We start from the raw sequence: 19442 nt of genomic DNA, 5'->3' as shown, positions 1-19442 counted from the left end.
AGTGCTTAGCATCGGGTCCGTGGACAATTTTTGATTTTGGGGGCCCCAACATCGGGTGAGACGGGCCCTGCTCTGATACCATGTTAAATTAGGTCTCACACCCCAAAAGTTAGCTCAAAGGAAGGAGGATGACCCAAGCCTTATAAAGAGTCCACCCATCTCATTAACCACCGATGTGAGACTTTTTGTCATTCTTTAACATATAAGTTAGAATAAGAACTGTTGTCCACATTCCACAACCAGTGAAGTTGTGGTCTATAATATACAAAAACAGTGTCTGTAAATGTTAGGTACAGGTAAAAATTGAGTAATAGGTTTAACTTTTTCAACAATAATCTTAATAATAAATAAATTCAATGTCTTTTTCTATTTAAAAAGAAATGGATTTTCTTCCTATATAGTAAGTCCACTTGGACGATTTTTCTTCTTTTTGTAAAATTTTAAATTGTTCACTATTAGTTAGTGGTGACTGGTGACTAACTACCCGTCAGTCAACAATTGACTTGGACCATTTCAAATCGAATTTACAAAGTGGCTTTTACTACCGACTTGCCGAATATTTTGTACATGTTCACAACGAAATTGTTTAACAGGGGGGGACACACAACCAATAATAATTGCGTAAAACTCCATTCTATTTTTTTGACACTAAAAATAGTAAATCCATTTACACACTTTTACATCCCATTCACCACCCTCCTTTTTCATTTTCCTATTTGTTCACCTAATACAATTCTTCAAAAAATAGAAATGTGAAAAATAATAGAATCCTTTTTTTTCTTTTGGTGACTAAAGAAAAGTGAACTAAAAGACAACAAACCAAAGATTAGAGCATGCTTGATACGGAGTCGCCTTTGTTAGGGAGCGTTTTACCGAAACTTCCTGACGTGAATTCGAATTTAGTTGGGCTCCAATGTGGGTATCAGACACCGGATGAGAAACCAAAAAAAATTGCACAAGCCTGATGTGGCAAAGCAGAAGTCGATTTTTTAATTTGATTGTTCTTTGTTCTCAAAGTTTCTAGGAATATGTAATCGTAGCTGAATATTAGCAAAAAAAATACTAAAAGTAAAGTAGGTTGGTTCAACTGAATTTAAGTAATTTTAGGTACACTAGTCTCTGGAAACGTGCGTTGCACGTTTGTCCCTTATCATTATTATAGAATGTTGATATATTTAAAAAGTTGAGTTATAAAATAGATAATGTTGAAATACACAATATGAATTTTATTCATCGATAAAATTCATAAAAGCAGGACAATGTACTTCCAACAAAAATATGTGAAGCTACTTAAGATGATATGAATGTTGATAAATCTATGCTTTAAAAAAATGATAAATGCATGTGGATTGCCTTTAACGAAATTTGCAAAAACATGAAGAAGATTATTATTCATATTTTTAATGTTAATGATTTAATGTCATTTATTATAATCTATTCAATTTAGAATTGTTTTAATCTTCCACTAATTATTGTAGAGATAGATGACATAAGGATAGAAAAGATTTTTTGTTCTACGAACACTACTTTAACATCTGATTATTCATCTCAAGTATGCATAGAAATTTTAGGTTTGTCATCACAAGCCATCCTAAGTGATTTCAAAGACTGAATTAATAATAGAATACAATTTTCAGCAACAAATAAATTAGTAATTACCAAATAAAATATAACATCGCTATTTTATATGAGGAGAAAATGAAAAAAAGAAAAGAAGAAGAAGTAATTAATTACATAGCATACCCAAAGAGAGAGCATCTCTTACTATTTCATGCTAAATTTATTATAAGTCATAATGAAATGAACCACTCTTGATATAGATATTTTTTTCCCTCAATTCAACTTATCTAAGGGTTTTAGGACGGGATTATATTGATCCTAGCACTCAGGGAATAACTCAACATTCAATCAAGTGAATCATTTAGCCTTCTTATAGCATGAGTGTCAGCATATAATATTATACTAATTCTAAAAATCATACACATAAAATACCTTCTTCTTTTTTAGAGAAACTTTAAATTCACGTACCCCATATTTTGGCCTTAAATTTGCTTCTACGTAGAAAAACATATATTGGATTAACATTTTCAATTCATAATCAAAGGTAGTATTTTTCTTCTAACATTACCTTTACCTATAAGTTTACAATAATATATGAAAGTCAAACGGGAAAATAGCAAAAATTGAGAATGACACAAAAAATTTAAAAAATGTGTAGATGAAGAAGAAAAAAAGTCTGAATCGAGAAGAGAAAAGAAGATTAGATAATGTATGTGCTTACCTTCATGGAGTGCATAGACATAAATGCACAAATGTTTACAAGAATGTTGAAAATTGATATATGGATGGTAATTTATAATATAAATATTTGATATTTAAAGTATCCATAATGTAAAATAAGAATAGACTTACAAGGAGCTGGAGGAAAATAAATGAATAAACCATGACTTTTTAGAAACGTTTCATTGTAATAACCACCATAAATGTATATGTAACCATTTTTGGGTATGCAATAATTGAAAAATTGAAAAATAAGGGGAAAATGGAGAAAAAGTCTAAAATTAATAGAGTTAAAAATGGCATATTGTTTATGCCTAACGTTTGTCTATGGATGGATAAATCGAATTAGTTACAATCATTTCATCTGCTAATTTCCAACAAAGAGTAATGAAAATTAATTTCTTAGTTAATTTATTATTACAATGATAAGTAATGTTTTTTTTTCATTGTAATTGCTAATGAAAAGGTTACAACTTCCGAATGTACTTCTAAATGCTCAAGCCTACATCAATCATCAGCAAAAAAGCCAAAAGACCTAATAATAAAAGCTGAGAATTTCAATCGGTTAACATTTATAATTTTTTAATCTAAACACTTTTGCATTTAATTAATTAGACATTTTATAATATTTTAATTTAGAGTGAACACCTAATAGTTTAAATGTGAACCTAAGCAAGGTTGGTTATGTTTTCAAATGCTTTGCTTACTAAAACTTATGTCATGACTTTCAGAAATTGGGAATTCCTCCTCTTATAGTCGTATGCATAACAAGAAGTTGTTGTCGAATAAAAGTAGTATTTTGTAAATGTTGAACAAAAAGTTGATCAACATATGTCTTCTTTAATATGGCTAGAATATCATTGTCCATTTTATAGTATACACCTAGTAAAAAAGTAGTAATTATATAATTATGACAAATATAATTAATTATTACTGAATTGATCAATATATATTAATTATAATTGCACCTACATGTATCCTTTCTTTGATTCAAGATTAGGATTTCTTTAACATAAGAATATTATTTGTATGGTTGAAATATAATCGTATTACGAAATATAATAAGAATCAATCTCTATTCAAGAACATTTTCTTTCATACGAAAATTTGACATAAGAGTATTACTCGTATCGTTTAAGTATAATTGCATTACGAAATATAATAAGAATTGATCCTTATTAAAGAACAAGGGACTTGATATAAAAAGTTAAAATATGTAAAAGCTGTTAAAAAGTATAAGATAATCTAAATATCCTGAAAATTATACAAGCAATTTCTCAAATCTCAAAAATCTTATTTCTATATAACGTTTCCTACAAACTATATTTTATGTATGTGGAATAATAAAATTGATAAATAAAAAATAAAAAAAAGAGTTATAAATAGCATATCCATTATGTACCTGATGATGAGAAGTGAAGAGCGCACAGTTATCAAATAAAATTTGAAATATAGAGAAACAAATAAGAATTAGTTAGCAAACTCAAGAAAATCTTCTTATATTAAATATATATTGTTGAGAACTAAAATGAACATAAGAGGAATAAAGTAGTTACCATTACCAATCAACAATATATATTTATATATTCAAACTTTTATGGCATAGAGCTGCTAATCTATATATTATATAAAGCTTAAAGATGAAAGATTAATGTGACTTGAGTTGTAGAAAATCACTGCACATGCACTATATATTACTCCAATTCTATTTGACAAGGAACATGAAAAGTTCACATAACTTTTGGAAGCTCAAGGGAAAAAATAGTAAATGTGAGATATGAAATAGTAGGATTGTAAATTGAGTTCAAGTAATCTGTATTAGGCTAATTAATGGGGAAATGAAAGATTTCTATCAATTAAATGTAGTTAAATTACTGATAAATAACTTTTTTTTAAAATGATAAAATGATTACTCAACTTTTAACTATTTAATATTTTATTATTTACATGTTTTATAACATTTTTATTTAGTCTAGGGGCAAAATGCTAATTCAGCTTTGAATGTTAGAGCTTTCACTTATAATAATATATGATATATGATATGATGATACTTCAACTACAATCAGTTGAAAAACTACAATCTTTTTTCCTCTTTCAATCTTCAGCACAATGATATTCCTTAGAAGAAGATCAATAATAATCCTAGTCCTGATTTACTTATTCTCAAATTGCACAACATGTTATTCCAATAGTTGCATAAATGGCTGTGATTTAGCTTTAGCTTCCCTCTTCATCTGGCCCGAATCGGACCTCCCTATAATATCCCAACTATTTGACAACATGCCATCCAGTGATATTCTTGACTGGAATACTCAAATCACAAGCACGTTTATTCTAACCGAATCCAGAGTTAATGTTCCCTTTCGTTGTGATTGCCTTAATAATGGTGAGTTTTTGGGACATGTATTTTCCTATAATGTTTGTGCCAATGACACTTATGATCTCATCGCGACAAGGCTCTATTCAAGTTTGACGAATAAGGAGTTGTTGATGAGGGATAATAGTTATCCGGATAACAATATTCCGGATCATGTGACCTTGAACGTGACTGTGGATTGCTCCTGTGGGAATAAAGATGTGTCCAAGGATTACGGATTGTTTATCACGTATCCGATGAGGCAAGGGGAAAATTTGAGTTATATCGCGTTGGTGACTAATACTAGCTCGAAGCTGATAGAAATGTACAATCCAATGGTGAATTTCAGTGCTGGCAGCGGGTTGTTGTACATTCCAGGCAAAGGTGAGTTCAGATTAAAGAAAAGAAGAAGAGTATTTGGTAGATTAGCTCTTTCTTTTATATAATATTGGACTGAGATGGACTTACATGAAGTAACATGGTCTGTGAAGATTCATATAGCATGAATCGCAATGCAAACAGACTCTGCTGAAGTAAAATTTATGCAAAGCATAGAAAATCCTGTTTTTAATGATTTGTTTCTTTTGTACAATGTTGCTGTTGTTGTGATGGATATTATATTTGTAAATCCAGTTTTATCTATGTATATACTTGTTTTATGCAGATAAATTGGGGAATTATCCACCTATACCAACCAGGTACAATTTTCAGATTTGAAGTAGTTATACATTGAGCACCTTATCTTAACACATGCTTGCATATTGTTTAACGCATTTGGTCATTCATGTTTCCCCTGGCTTGCAGAAAAGGTGGACTACCCTTTCCTTCTCTTTATTTTGTGTTGGATCGCTTCTAATTGCTCCCAAATCAAGTTGTTGATGGAAGTGTTGTACAATGAAAGCATATTGATTATTCTGTATGAGTGTCTCATCAGGCTCATCAGGTAAAACAATAGCTGCATTAGCAGTAGCTGCACTAGCCGGAGTTTCATTATTGGTAGGCATCATTTATGTGGGAATTTATAGAAAGAAGGAACAAAAGGTTGCAGCAACCATCCCAGCATCTTCTGGTCAATCCCATCCACCTAGTCCTGGTAATTGTTAATCTTCCTTTTTCTTTTCCTACTTCTTTGCTCTTCCCAAATTTCGAGTTCAAATCTCCTTCTGAATGAAGCCTCCAGTTGAAAATGTCTATCATGGATGTTAAATTAAGCATTTTCGCGATTACCTGCAAAAATTCTTTTGAACCCTGTCCTTTAGGATAGCCAATATTCTAATTCATTATCAAATTTCAACTTCATGGAGGTATCTAATGCTAGATTTATTACTCCCAATGTGCTTGCAATATGTTTGATCCGTGTGAAGAACCACTAGAACTTGCTTAGTTTATTACTCCAAACATATTCCAATAAATGTGGCCTAAGGCACTGACCTTGTTGATGGTACTTCAGCAGGTCTTTCGGGCATACATGTGGACAAATCAGTAGAGTTTTCATATGAAGAACTTGCTAAGTCGACTGATAACTTTAGCATTTCGAATAAGATTGGAGAAGGTGGCTTTGGAACCGTTTATTATGCTGAGCTGAGAGGCAAGGTCTGCAGTTCATGTTTTTGTCTCCCCATGATGCAAAGTTTTGTTTATCTATTGTTAGAAATATATTGCAAAATCAGTAAGGAGAACACAATTCGATCATTCTTGCACTTGATTAAGTTAGATGTCTGAGTAGTCTCAACTAAAATAAACTGAAAAAGCTGTTAAAACAGTGTTATTAAGGGTAGCAATGTCTCTGCTAATTCTACATTTAAAACTACAGAAAGCAGCAATAAAGCGAATGAATAGGGAAGGAAGAACAGAATTTCTTGCTGAACTTAAAATTTTGACGCATGTTCACCACCTGAACTTGGTATGATCAATATCTTCTGTCACTTGTTTCATTTTGCTTATAATTTTTTTTTTGTTTGTTTTGACAAGTATAATAAGTATTGAATGCCAGATGTTGCAAGTTTTAGCAATATCTTTTAGAACTTCATTAGCATTCCCGTTCCTGGAATTCACATGTTTTGCTTATTTAGCAAATTGATTGCTTTGAAGGAAATGTAAAGAGAGGGAAAAGAAAGTGATTTTCTCACTCATAGCTTGCTGTTTTACTAATTTTCACCCCTTTCATTTTAATCATTCTACTCCATATACATTGAGCTCGTAAAGCTGCAAGTTTAGTTTATAGTATGAGGGTATTGATAGATCCTGTAGGAGTTTATTTTCAATTTACAAAGGGAACCGTATTTGAAAATATGTCCATGAAGAGAGCGCATGCCTAAGAATGTGAAGGATGTTTGCACTTGAAATTACAAGTATCGAAATGCATGTATATCATTTTATTGATCTGGTGCGGAACTCAAATGTGATTGTATTATGCTTAATTTGTTCTCTCATTTGACTATTTCATCTGATGCTGAATTGCATGCAGGTGTCCTTGATAGGGTATTGTATTGAGAGGTCCCTCTTCCTTGTATATGAATTCATTGAGAATGGTAATCTAAGCCAACATCTACGTGGTATGGAACTTAATGAGCTATGGCGATGTGATGGAATAGTTAATTCCTTGTTTTTTTCTTCTTTTTTGCATTGGAGATGTTTATAAGCTTAAGCATTTGTTAGTTACTTGATAAATCTATCTCCAGGGAGGGACACACTGCCATGGTCAACGAGGGTGCAAATCGCACTAGATTCTGCCAGGGGTCTAGAATATATACATGAATACACCGTTCCTGTCTATATCCATCGTGATATTAAATCAGCAAATATCCTGATAGACAAAAACTTCCATGCAAAGGTCTTATTAAGGCCCCTAATCTTTGTTTTTTGACCAATATATTTAAGTGCTCTCCTGATTGGTAAATCACTTACTTACAGGTTGGAGATTTTGGCTTGACGAAACTGGTTGAAAATGGAAATTCAACTATACCTACACGTTTTATGGGTACATTTGGGTACATGCCACCAGAGTAAGTTTTTTCAGTGTACAAAATGTGTCTAAACATAGGAAATAGCTGCTGCTGAATGAGCTTATTTAATAAAGAACCTGGCAATAGGTGGTCTCTATGGTAACAGAGTTGACATTTAAGATTAATGCATCAAAACTATTTTGTCTTTCTGATGTACTGGTACAGGACAGACTGGTTCTACTGGAATTCGAACACAAGACCCCATACAAATCTTCCACTTCCTTGACAGTTGCACTAGAGACATTTTTATGTCAACGGAATTCAATAACATATATTTACACATTCAATTTTTCAAAAATATAATGTACATATATAAGCTGGAAACGTTTTGCTCTTGCATTTCCTTCAAACCATATTCTGAGAAAGCTGAGGTTCTATCGGGAAATAGGACCTCACAAAGGTAGGGGTAAGGTCAGCGTATACCCCGCCCTTCCAGACCCCACTTGTGGGACTATACTGAGTATGTATGTTGTTGTTGTTGTATATAAGCTGGAAACTTTTTAGTTGAACTCCCTCAGACGAAGTTGGTTATATTATTCCCCATGCATCTGATGTATCACAGATAGATAGTTCCAATAACTATTGCTGAAATATGCAGGTATGGTCATTCAGGAATTATCTCATCTAAAATAGATGTCTATGCTTTTGGCGTTGTCCTTTATGAACTAATTTCGTCAAAGGAAGCGGTAGTCAAGGAAGATGGTATAGATGAAGCAAGAAGCCTTGTTGCATTGGTAACTTTGCTTCAGCATATTTCTTAAAAGAACGCTATCATTTGCCACTGACATGACCTTCTCATGGATCTCACCCTTCTTGCTAGTGTTACTTTGTCTATTGCACCAAAATTTACGAGCTAATTATGGTGATTGTTCTGTGATAATCATAGTTTGGAGAAGCTCATAATCATCCAAATCCAATTGAAGGCATTTCCAAATTGATAGACCCCAAACTCGAGGATAACTACCCTTTTGATTCAGTCCAAAAGGTACAAATTACAGTTCTTTCCTACACTGTGTACCACTTTTTGTTTCTTTGCTTCCTTGAAGCATTAAACACTTGTCTTGTCTATTACAGATGATACAGCTTGCTAATGCTTGTACAGAGAAAGATCATGAGATGCGGCCGACTATGAGATCTGTAGTGGTTGCACTTATGGCACTCTCATCATCAATAGAGGATTGATAATCTGACGTTCAGGGTTGGTCCTGCAGTGTTTCATTGATATGAGTTTCTTGAAATCAAGAGCTTAGTTTCAACTTCTGTAAAATTACTTTTCCTATTAAGATCACTTTCCAGTGTTATTTAAGAAAAAGAAAAAATCACAGACTAGTTTCAGAAAGTTGACGACACTACTGGTATTTTTTTGAGTTTTGCACTGCTACTCTCATGGTGAAAACATGAAGACAAACATCTTCAAGATAAAACAAGTGAAAGCTTAAGGTATTGAAATTTCTCTTCCAAGTACTAATGTTGTTTGCTTGTTGAAGGAAGGTGTATTCTTGATTTCTATTCCATGTAATGATAGTTCCTGTGGAGGCCTCTGGAGTCTAGTCCATTAGTCCTCCTCTTTGAAAGGGAAGAGCAAGAAGATAACCCAGTGCTCAGCAGTACTTTTGGCATAGCAATTTACTGTTATGTTTCTTCCTCACTTTGCAATTTAGCAAAATTAAACAATAAAAATATATCATAGATTACATGGACAATTTAGCAGTGAGACACAGTATTCATGTTAATGCAACAGCATCACCCAAAAGGGAGAAGTAGCAGTATACTTTATCATACAATTACCCAGTAGCATTGCGCAACTACCAAATGCTATAATGCCAACACACTATAGATTGAAAAATGAGAATTGTCAACATAGTTTTGGGTCAATAATAAGCAACTTCACAACTCATTCGACATCAAGTAATTTTACTTGATTCCCTATCATTCAGCATCATGTTTATACATCCGCCAACTTTGCCAAAATAACCCTGATACAAATAAACATCAAACGACAAAGTCTAGTGTTCCAATCAAACACGGCAAATGAAACAGAAAAACAACTGTACAATAAATGATGACTTTCTTTTCATTTTCATTTTTTTATTTTCTTTTTCTTTTTTTCAAAAAAAAAAAAAAAAAGAACAATAGTTTTACACAGCATAGACTGTCATGTCCACACCAATCATTTGCACCAAGAATTTTACTATACACCATATACAGAGAATCGGACAGGAGAAACCAGGCATCTTCACTCCGGCAAAAAGGAAATAACTACAGTCATATTTCACATATCAGTCAGTAGGTTTCTTCTGAAATGTTCAGCTATATTCAATGGCATATACGATATGTTCCACTGAATTGGGCAATATCCTACTACCAGCAATACTAAATGTTATTGAAATAAGATTAGGCTGGTATGACGCGGGAATCAGAGTAAGGCATCAACCTGCAACAACCAAAGGCAACTGCATTACATACAGAATAAGAAATAATGACCCTTGCAACTAAAAGTTCAGAAGATATTCAATACTGTCAAAGAAACTAGAGAAGGGCCCTTGGTAGGGAACTACCTAAGGTCAATCAGTTCTACTGAAAAAAGGTCATCCTTTTACCAAGTTCTATCTGTTCTATTATAATAGACTAAATCTACTATACAATTTTTTTGGCCTAAACTGTAAAAGGCATTGCATGAAACAAATCCACGGTTTCATGAAAGCCTATGTTACATAATAAAAGGAAAAGGATGGAGGGACGAAGAAATAAGTAACTCTACAAGACAAAACCCACTTAATCACTCACCTTCTTCGAAGAAGTCAAACACACCTCCCAGCATATCATCACTTTCCCCATCATCATCAGGTTTCTCTTTGTTGCAAGGACTACTACTGCTATCCATATCAGCAACCAGTTCAGTTACCTCATGCAATTCATTGTTAGTTGAAGCCTTACAGTAGCCTTCTTGAAAAAATTGACCAAAATCTACAGGGTCGCATATATCTTCATTAACAGTTTGTTCGTCAATTATGTTCATACTCAAGTCGGAACGATTGGAACTTGAGTTTGAAGCTTCACTGGTAATGACACTGTTTGAAGACTGAACCTCTCTTGCACTGGTTCCTCCAGTGGAGAAGGATTCAATTTTGGGAGGAGATGGACTATTTACCACATAACTTTCCTCAACGGAGCACAAGATATTTGGGGATGATTCCAGACCAGCAGGCATGTTCTTACTCACTTGTGGGGCTGCAGTATAACTAGAACTTCTCGACCCATCACTTTCTTCCATAGAAAGTTCAATACATGGATACGAAATTGGCCCCATACCAACTTCATGTAAAAGGGGAACTTGTGAAGAACCTGGAAGCATATATGTTAGACAAAGTAAAAAAAAAACATCAGCCATAAAACAACTATTAATGCTTAAAAGAAAAGTCAAACAGTCTAACCAGAAGGAAAGCTTTTCTCAGAGAGAGAGTCTGCCCTGGAAATACCAGTTGTGCCGTCCCCTGACTTCTCTTTACCAATGGAAGAGCTGAAGAATGGAAGGAAAAAAACAAATATTATTTAACTGCACAACACTAGTATTGACTGATGAAGATGTACCCACTATTAAGAGCAATACTTGATAGAATAATGATCTTTAGGTCCTTTGTAGAAAACAATAGAAGTAACAATAATAATCTATATGTCAAGAGATCCTAAGAAAATCCTGTATCATTTGCGTATCAGAATCTAAATGTGTCCAAAACGTTATTTAACATAAAAAAAACATGTGATGATCAGACTGTACAGAAGGTACAGATTCCAACAACCATGACAAACGAGTGAAACAGAGTTGTCAAATGTGGGGACGCACAAAAAGGCACAAACAAAGATCAGATGAAGAAAAATATCTGTGACAGAGAAAGAGAGAAGAGCTACAAGAAAGTAACTGTAAGAACATTACAATTATATGAACATATGAATTGAAAACCTGAAGATTAAGCAAAATACAGGAAGTAGAACCATGTCAATCAAGTTCCTAAATCATTATAAGTGTGATTCAAGTTCCGTGACAAATCATAATATATATATATATAAAACTTTTTATTTTCAATGAAATGAATGAATAACATATTCGTCTACAATGATTTCATCAACAATTAATATATCTACTATGTTTATCATTGAGTGAGTCCATTGATGTTGGGACGCATGCCTTGGTACAATTGTGCCTGCCCTGACATATTGTTTTAGGCAAAAAGGAAACTTATCATTTGCATCTAGTTTTAGGGTTTACACAAGCCGCAAACTATTGTTCGGCACCACTGAAGAAGATTCCCACATTACTGTTCAATGTAAAATCAGAGTTCTCTTCCAAACTTTCAGAATAAAATATTCCGCATACTGCAATTGAATGAAAAAGGCTAAATTGAGAATCATGACTAAGAAAAAGCAGAATGCGTGCTCTAACAATATGAACCAGTTGGCCCCATTGTGAAAGGACACACGGGGCCATTCGTGGACATGAACAGCCATTCAGAAATTTCCCATCAATCTATGCCGATAGCACTGTCTTTTTAACTTCAATTTTGTTTAAAGGTCTGAACACAAATTTTTAGATGAGAGTTGAAAAAAGTGGTTTAAATTTTTTCGAGAACATAGAAAGAGTGGTTGTAACTTCAATTTTCTCCAAATATGGGGCAGTATTACACAAGCGTGAGAAAGTATTAAACTGCCCCATAAAGCTTCCATAATTTAACTAATTAAAAAAGAAACCAAGGGCAACCAGAATCCCCAAGTTTGGTGTGAATTGAGGCCTGAAAACAGAAGAAAGCTGTATAATGCAAGAGACATGGCGACTTATCTCTATATCTCTATACAATCATCAACTTCTGTAGAGTCACTTAAATCACTTCAATATCTATACAACTCTCAGTGATGAATCAGAGGATGAACAGAATTTAAACCCACTGCATGCCTGCAGATATACACTAGAATTCTTCAAAAGCACATATGCTACAAAAAAGTCACCCGCTTATTCCCCCTATTATAAACTTCTTGAATCCAATTCATGGTGTGACTAGAATTTGACTCATGGATCAGCCAGCAATCAGGTTATAAACAAAGCCAATTAGAAATAGTTATTTCATGGACACATTATGGCTGAACCTTAAGGGATAAAGAAAAGAACATTCTTATACACATTTGCAGACTAGTTGCAAGATGGTGGAAATAAATTCCAACTTGAATGCACTGAATGGAAAGAGAAATGCAAGGGGGAAATTACAGTTGCAAAGAACTTATAGAATCCCATAAAAACTGAAAACAGTATTACACAATCCTAAAGCAGTAGGCCTCAACTCTGGATCAAGCAGATAATGCGAGGTAAAACCCAATTTTCGTACACCTATCTCATTAGGTCAGGATCAGAAAAAACCTTAGCGAATATAAAAGTGCAAGTGCTACAAAATGAAGGACCCAGAATAGCTATTTCATTACCTATCATCTGACCACTTTGATGGAATCCTGTGGAAATGGTCAAACACAGGCAGCAGGTCTTTACGCCTTACTTCGACCTCATTGACAGGAATCTTCTCAATCTCAATCTCCCCAGCAGCAGAACTTCTAGAGATATCCTGTTCTTCATATCCAGAAAGACTCATGGTACAGAAGTATATCTAGAACAGACACAAATGACATCAGTACATATTCAGAAATATAGAGGAACAGACACAATTTCTGCAAGAGATGATAACAACCTTGGACTTTTGCCAAATAGGTATCCTCCCAGACTTCAACTGCACCTCAGCATTGGAAAGGTACCAATGAGACCGATCACATAGTTTAGCCAAATCCTTTTCTCCTTTATCATCATCTTCAGAAAGAGAATCTCCCATGACTATGTCTGTAGCTTCACGGCGACCTAGAGTAATGCCATGAATACATTCCTCTCTTTCAGGCCAATCAGCTCTTCGACATACATCCCACCATTGAATGGGGTCAACTTTCACCCCAGTGTCATCCTCTTGCATTTGAACTACTGAAACAGTCTCTGTTCTCAGATAAGAGTCACCCTTCTCTCCACCAAATGAGGGCATCAATTCATATTGAATTAAGTGACCAGATGGAGTATAAGCCAAAAGATGCTCCAAAGCATTTAAACTTTTGGGAGCAGGTTGTTCCCGGCGTACGGAACTGTGAAAATCAGCAGCAAGAACACCAGAAGGCACAGAAACCTTTCCTGCTGCAGAAGATGCAGCATTGCTCACTGTATTTAGCCAACCTGAATTCACATTCTTTATCCTGTTGACCACAGAGAGTGTGATAGGTGCAGGCGCTGCCGCAAAAGACTGCTGATTGACCAGGAAAGATGATGTAGACCACCATGGTCCTGAAAGAATAGGTTGAAGGATGGGTCCATCAACATAAGAATTTTGTAGTTGAAGACCAGTCTCACCGCCAAAAGGGGATAGGACAAAAAGATGGCAAGTTCCTCTAGATGAAATAATAGCTACCCATTGACTGTAGTGACTAAAACAAATGTCTTGTATCACCTATCAAATTCAGCATTTAGAGAATAAAATTTAATCAGAATCATTATAGTGACTGAAACCTCAATGTTGAATTTGAGAAGAAAAACACAACAGATACACACAGCTGGAGTTACACCCCGATGAAGCTTGTAGAGGTGGACATGTGAAGCTTTCCAGTCGCTGCTTTGACTTCCTGCTCCATTTGAGCAAGAAGGTACAATACGAAATAGGTTTATATTATTCCCACGAGTAGAGGCAGTAACAAGAAGAGTGCCGCTAGGGTCAAAACACAGAGCAGATATAGGACTGGTATGCGCCCTGAATTGTGATATAACTGCTCGAGAAACAAAATCTTTAATAACAACCTGCAGCAGAAAAATTGGAAGGAAAACTCAAGATCTCATCACCACCATACTTTAAACAAAGCTGATGCAGTTACTCTCTTGCTCAAGATTACACACAGCACAATCATCAATTTAGGAGCTAAAGTAGAGAGAGAAATAATAGGGCATTTGAAGCGGTTGAACAAGATTTAGTAAAATCACGAAGTAGTCTTTTGTTTCTAGTTGCTTTTTGGAGTGCCTATGAGTTCCCCCGTCCCCCCATTTATACAGAAGATTGGGTTTCTTTTCTGGAGAACCTTAGTTATATGTTCTCTTCTTTTTGGTCTACGGCTTGTATATGTTTTACCCCAACTGTTAATACCAAAAAATCAATTCAGGAGCTAAACCATTTTTGTTAGAGCTTAGTAGTGTAGAACAAACTACTCTTGTTCAGAGAGAGAGAGAGAGAGAGAATTGTCTTGCTTTCGGTTGTCATCTGATAACAGGTAGTATATGCTTCTTAGGATAATAGAGCTTAATTTGAACAGTCCAAAAACTAAAAATGTTATAACCGACAAGTATGTTGTTTACAGCTCTGGAACTAGTATACAATGAACTGGCCCCACTACCCTTCTCAACTTACAGACTTTATTCACCAATTAGAAAGTGCACTAACAACATATCTCTGCTACAACTTCTACGCTTACTTGGGGGTTAGGAAAGGACAAAGTACAAACAATTGATGCTTCTTTCGATTTATTGAATTTACAGATAGGATCCCTCAGGTTCAAGAGCTCAACTACAGCACATATTTATGTCCCTGGCATCAGCTGAACTTGGAACATATGAAACCCCAGCAAAAAATGAAATCACAGTGTAAAACAGAACCAACAAATAAAAATTGCAGATATCTTGTGCTCAACTATACCACACTTCAATCTTTTCTGGGATTCGGCTATCAAAAATGTCAAAATCAGCAGAACACTCAAAACACGGAGCCCTTCCTTTCCTTTCCTTATTAACCTTGGTTTCAATTTCAACAGAACTTCACAATAAAGTTATTTTTCATAAGCATCTTGATAATACAAACAAGCTTTAAATAGAATATACCATGCCCGCAGCATCTGTTTCAGTTGAATGTGCTGGAACCCTCCCAACTTTCCAGCTAGCACTCGTTGACACAGGCGAATTACTCCCATCAGGAAGAAGTTCATGACAGTATTTGGACAAAGTTTTGTAGCCCATGTCTCCAAGATTGATCAACCCAGCAGCTAAATGTTTGCTGGACTCCATGGCATACCTAGCTACGAGATTTCCATTACCAGGTGATGTAGAAGGGCTAACACCTGGAGAAGGACTAAGACTTTGGGGACTCAAGCGCCCAGTGTTTGACAACAGTGGATTATTTGAAGCATATGCTAACCATCTTGGTCCTACAGCCATGGGACCATAACCAATGTTGACCCCAGTCACACCTTGCCCACCCAACTGAGGAACAGGGTATGTGAGGACGCTAAACTTGTTCTCCAAGGTAAGAGCATCAAAACAGTAGATCTGCCAACACATCAAACATACAAGGGAGTATGAAATTTTCAGCGTAATTTTCAGATTTATGGACAAAGGCATAATCCATCACTACAAAAATTACAAGATGTTTACCTGAGCTGCAAGACCAACAGCCACTACCTTTGGACTGCATCTAACCATATACACAGTGGATCGGAATCGCAAAACATGCACATAGTTGTGAGACCTTAAGGAGTAAAAACGCACAACTGTAGGTGCGTGTGAGATGCTTCCTCCCTGAGACTCAACAAAGCCATCCCTCCCAGTTTGAGTTGGAGCAGAATCCTTGGTGTCATCACATGCCACAACCAAGAGCAGTGGATGTGATTTCTTATATCCTTCATTACCACCAGATTTTGCAGGGATGGGCTGCATCTGTAGAAAAGTTACTGGATCATCACGCCTCGAAACTAGTTCACAAACATTTGAAGCATCTTCAACATCAAGAACTTGAAATCCATCTGAGTAACCAATAAGGAGCACTCGTTTGAATGAAGACAAACCAAGCTCTAGTCTGTCAAAGCAAGCCCATAAAACCTGTTTGGACAAAAAGAATAAACAGCCAGGCCCAATTACATCAAATCAGATCATGTACAGCTTAAATCGGCAAACTAGAGAAGTTGTGATGCTGTGAAAACAGAAAAGACTACAATATTCCATATCAGAACACTGTTAGAATATCTTACTTCACTTGAGTATCTAAAAATTGTCCAGAACCAAAGCACTTTGCCAACAAACATAGCAGTCAACAATAAACCCTATCCAAATTCCTGCTGCATACCCTTCTTCTATTTTTTTCGCTTTTTTTTCTTTCTGTTGAACAGATATTTAAGACGGTGAGGGAAAGGTCACCCAGAGGAGAGACGAAGACCACATGAATTATATGGAAATTTCTCAAGGAAGTAAATAAGCTAAGAGAAACGGTATACATTGATACTTATCAAGCTAACATACCCGTCGCGAAATTCCTTGGCTGATGAGAACCAAAGATAAATAGTAATGGTAACATTTTCCATTCTAGGGTACCAATATCTCTCCTATATGTGGATCTTGAGGTGGTCTTCCTTCCAAAAAAAAAAGAGATGGAAGCTGAGACGAGGAGCTTCAAAAAGATCTTGTTTGATCACATAAACGGTTTCACAGATTTAAATGTCCAGAAGGAGAAGACTATGAATAGCTTCAACTTACAAAGCCCGAAGCAAGACAAAACTGTTTATATAGAACCTAACTGTATATAGATTAATTTACTATCTGTTACATAGTTCCATAATCAAAAAATTAGATCATTAATATGGATGATTCCTTGGAAATTTACTAGAAAAGTAGTTATGAGAGAACTAAAATTTTGATGTTCATCCTATCAAACTCCACCACACTCCTCCCTCCTACAAAAAATCAACTAAAAAGAAGCATAAGCATACTATGGTGAAGAGATGCCCGAACCTAATAAAATATGTTATATTTCCATCTTTCTTTTTTTAAAAAAACTGAATTGCCATTTTGCCACCATTTTATTTGAAACCAAATTGAGTAAAAAGATGGCATTCAATAAAGATGCAAAAGGTTATATACCATTTGTAGTTTGAAATTTGAGCCCAAAATTTTATTTGCATTTCACGGTTCCAGACTGCAATAGCTTAATTGCACATGGTCCCCTAGGAAATCTTTTCAGGGGCATACTTGTGATAGTTACAAATCATTTACCCTCATGAGAAATTAGTAATCACATTGGCATTCATTCCATTGAGAATTCGAATAACATTTTATTAGTTGGCAATAACATTTCCAGGTAAGAAATTACAAGTTATAACTCAGAATCATGTCGATATTTGTTGCATTTTCCTTTCCAGGAATGAAGCAGGATAAAGAAAGCATTGGATCTACCATAAATGAAATGTCATTTCTAAAAGGGATTGAGTTATAAACAGGTCTATAAAAATGTGAGGATGGTTCTCAAAGCACACTTTCAGTTTTTTTTTAAAAACCTCCAGGATTTGCATGCCCCATAACATTGAGCATATGGAGGATGCACGGAAGAAGCTTAAACTGAAACACAAGGTGCTTAGTGGACTTTCTACATAATCAAAATATTATGCACTGTCAAAAAAATTAAAACAGCCATAATCATTTGACCATAGAAATAACTGAAATGTATAAACTCTTTGGGTTGAATTATCTCCGTGCCAACTTAGATAGCATATATCAAGTCCAAATGAAGAATAAAAAGTAGAAAACTGAACATCTAATCACGTTGCACATTTTAAAGGCACTCATAACCATTAAATCTCACTTCCCCTAGTAATGTAACACACTCTTTGATCAAACAAAATTAGAATTGTAGAACACCAAAATATGCAGTACCAAAGCCGATTCAAGCTCCTGTCCTTCGACCGTGATGCCACATAACCTTGGTAGTAGAGTTTGAGTGCAACATCCATCTTTCTTTTTTCGCAAAATATATATATATTTCTAGCTACATAATATTGCCCAAAATATTCAGTTGAGCTCTCAGAGTAAATGATCTCAATTGTAAATGCTAAATGTAGTTCCCAAGCCAGCTCCGTTTCACACAATGCTATCTTCAAACCCCTAATCAGTAGATAAATAAGCAAAATACATAGTGAGGATAATAATTTTGAATCCTCATCCTAACTCGCTCTATAAAAAGAACAAGTTCAACTACCTGGCGAATCCCATTGTACCCAATACACCAAGCAAATCCTAACTATCAAAACCTTTCTGACAGCCAACAAATCCAATTGCGTCATGCTAAGAATCAACTAACTAACAACTATCATCTAGAAGAATGAAATGATCAACATTCGAAAGCATAAAATGGAACAAAACCCCGAATCAGACCTGGTCTTTGCGGTGATCATCGGAGGAGGAACCGGCGACAGAGGCACCAGCGGTCCGGACATTGGACGACACCGTTTTGATGCAAGATGAGATGAACTTGAGAGAATTGGGGAGAAATCCATGGGTACTGGTCCCATTCTTCACCTTACTTTTGTTATTACTGTTGCTATTGCTGCTGCTGTTTTGGTTTTTCTTCATAATATAATCAAATACGAAGTTTCTAGAATCTCACCGGTAACCAGCAAGTAACGACCGGAAAAAAGGATCAATATGCACTTCAACAACTTCCTTCAGTACTCCACCGCTTACTCCGGCGCCGCCACCACCAGCTTCCACCTCCGCCACTGCCGCCGAGCGCTGACGTAGTTTGACGATCAGATGAAGCATGAATATCGGAAACACTTCACCGGGAAAGAGGAGGAGATAACACCGGCGAAATTTTTTTGGTATTGATGTTGTGTTTTGGTTTGACTCTCAGACGGTTCCCTTTCCTCTCTCTCTTCCTTTTTTTTTTCTTTGTATTTTTCTCTATTTTCTACTCCTACTGTTT

General features: G+C 35.2%; 2 protein-coding genes across 2 annotated transcripts; one reads left to right on the top strand and one right to left on the bottom strand.

The window, feature by feature from the left end:
* The first annotated feature begins 4389 nt into the window (after positions 1–4389).
* On the top strand, positions 4390–8980 carry LOC125860381 (lysM domain receptor-like kinase 3). Its single transcript, XM_049540328.1, has 12 exons — positions 4390–5020; positions 5301–5334; positions 5441–5445; positions 5571–5729; positions 6090–6229; positions 6450–6539; positions 7104–7191; positions 7318–7469; positions 7550–7641; positions 8240–8375; positions 8528–8626; positions 8716–8980. Exons 1-12 carry the CDS (start codon positions 4390–4392, stop codon positions 8821–8823), a joined length of 1734 nt encoding a protein of 577 aa, XP_049396285.1. The 3' UTR covers positions 8824–8980.
* A 720-nt stretch (positions 8981–9700) lies between these two features.
* On the bottom strand, positions 9701–19442 carry LOC125860361 (autophagy-related protein 18h-like). The gene is made up of 9 exons (XM_049540305.1): positions 18893–19442; positions 16127–16570; positions 15578–16021; positions 14267–14509; positions 13371–14165; positions 13111–13289; positions 11076–11161; positions 10429–10986; positions 9701–10075 (listed from the first exon to the last, which is right to left on the bottom strand). Exons 1-9 carry the CDS (start codon positions 19088–19090, stop codon positions 10071–10073), a joined length of 2952 nt encoding a protein of 983 aa, XP_049396262.1. The 5' UTR covers positions 19091–19442; the 3' UTR covers positions 9701–10070.

This window comes from Solanum stenotomum, chromosome 1 (assembly GCF_019186545.1).
Source record: "Solanum stenotomum isolate F172 chromosome 1, ASM1918654v1, whole genome shotgun sequence".
NCBI classification, from domain to species: Eukaryota; Viridiplantae; Streptophyta; class Magnoliopsida; order Solanales; family Solanaceae; genus Solanum; species Solanum stenotomum.
The sequence above is the reverse complement of the archived record's forward strand: the minus strand, read 5'-3'. Positions and strand labels throughout refer to the sequence as shown.

Bases quoted from the DNA above. Each gene is read 5' to 3' on its own strand.
- LOC125860381 (XM_049540328.1), top strand. From the start codon at position 4,390: ATGATATTCCTTAGAAGAAGATCAATAATAATCCTAGTCCTGATTTAC. The intron at 5,021-5,300 runs GTGAGTTCAGAT...TGTTTTATGCAG, and splicing joins GTTGTACATTCCAGGCAAAG to ATAAATTGGGGAATTATCCA. The intron at 7,192-7,317 runs GTATGGAACTTA...ATCTATCTCCAG, and splicing joins TCTAAGCCAACATCTACGTG to GGAGGGACACACTGCCATGG.
- LOC125860361 (XM_049540305.1), bottom strand. From the start codon at position 19,090: ATGAAGAAAAACCAAAACAGCAGCAGCAATAGCAACAGTAATAACAAA. The intron at 16,571-18,892 runs GTCTGATTCGGG...TTGTCCAAACAG, and splicing joins ATGATCACCGCAAAGACCAG to GTTTTATGGGCTTGCTTTGA. The intron at 13,290-13,370 runs GTTGTTATCATC...TGTCTGTTCTAG, and splicing joins CTATTTGGCAAAAGTCCAAG to ATATACTTCTGTACCATGAG.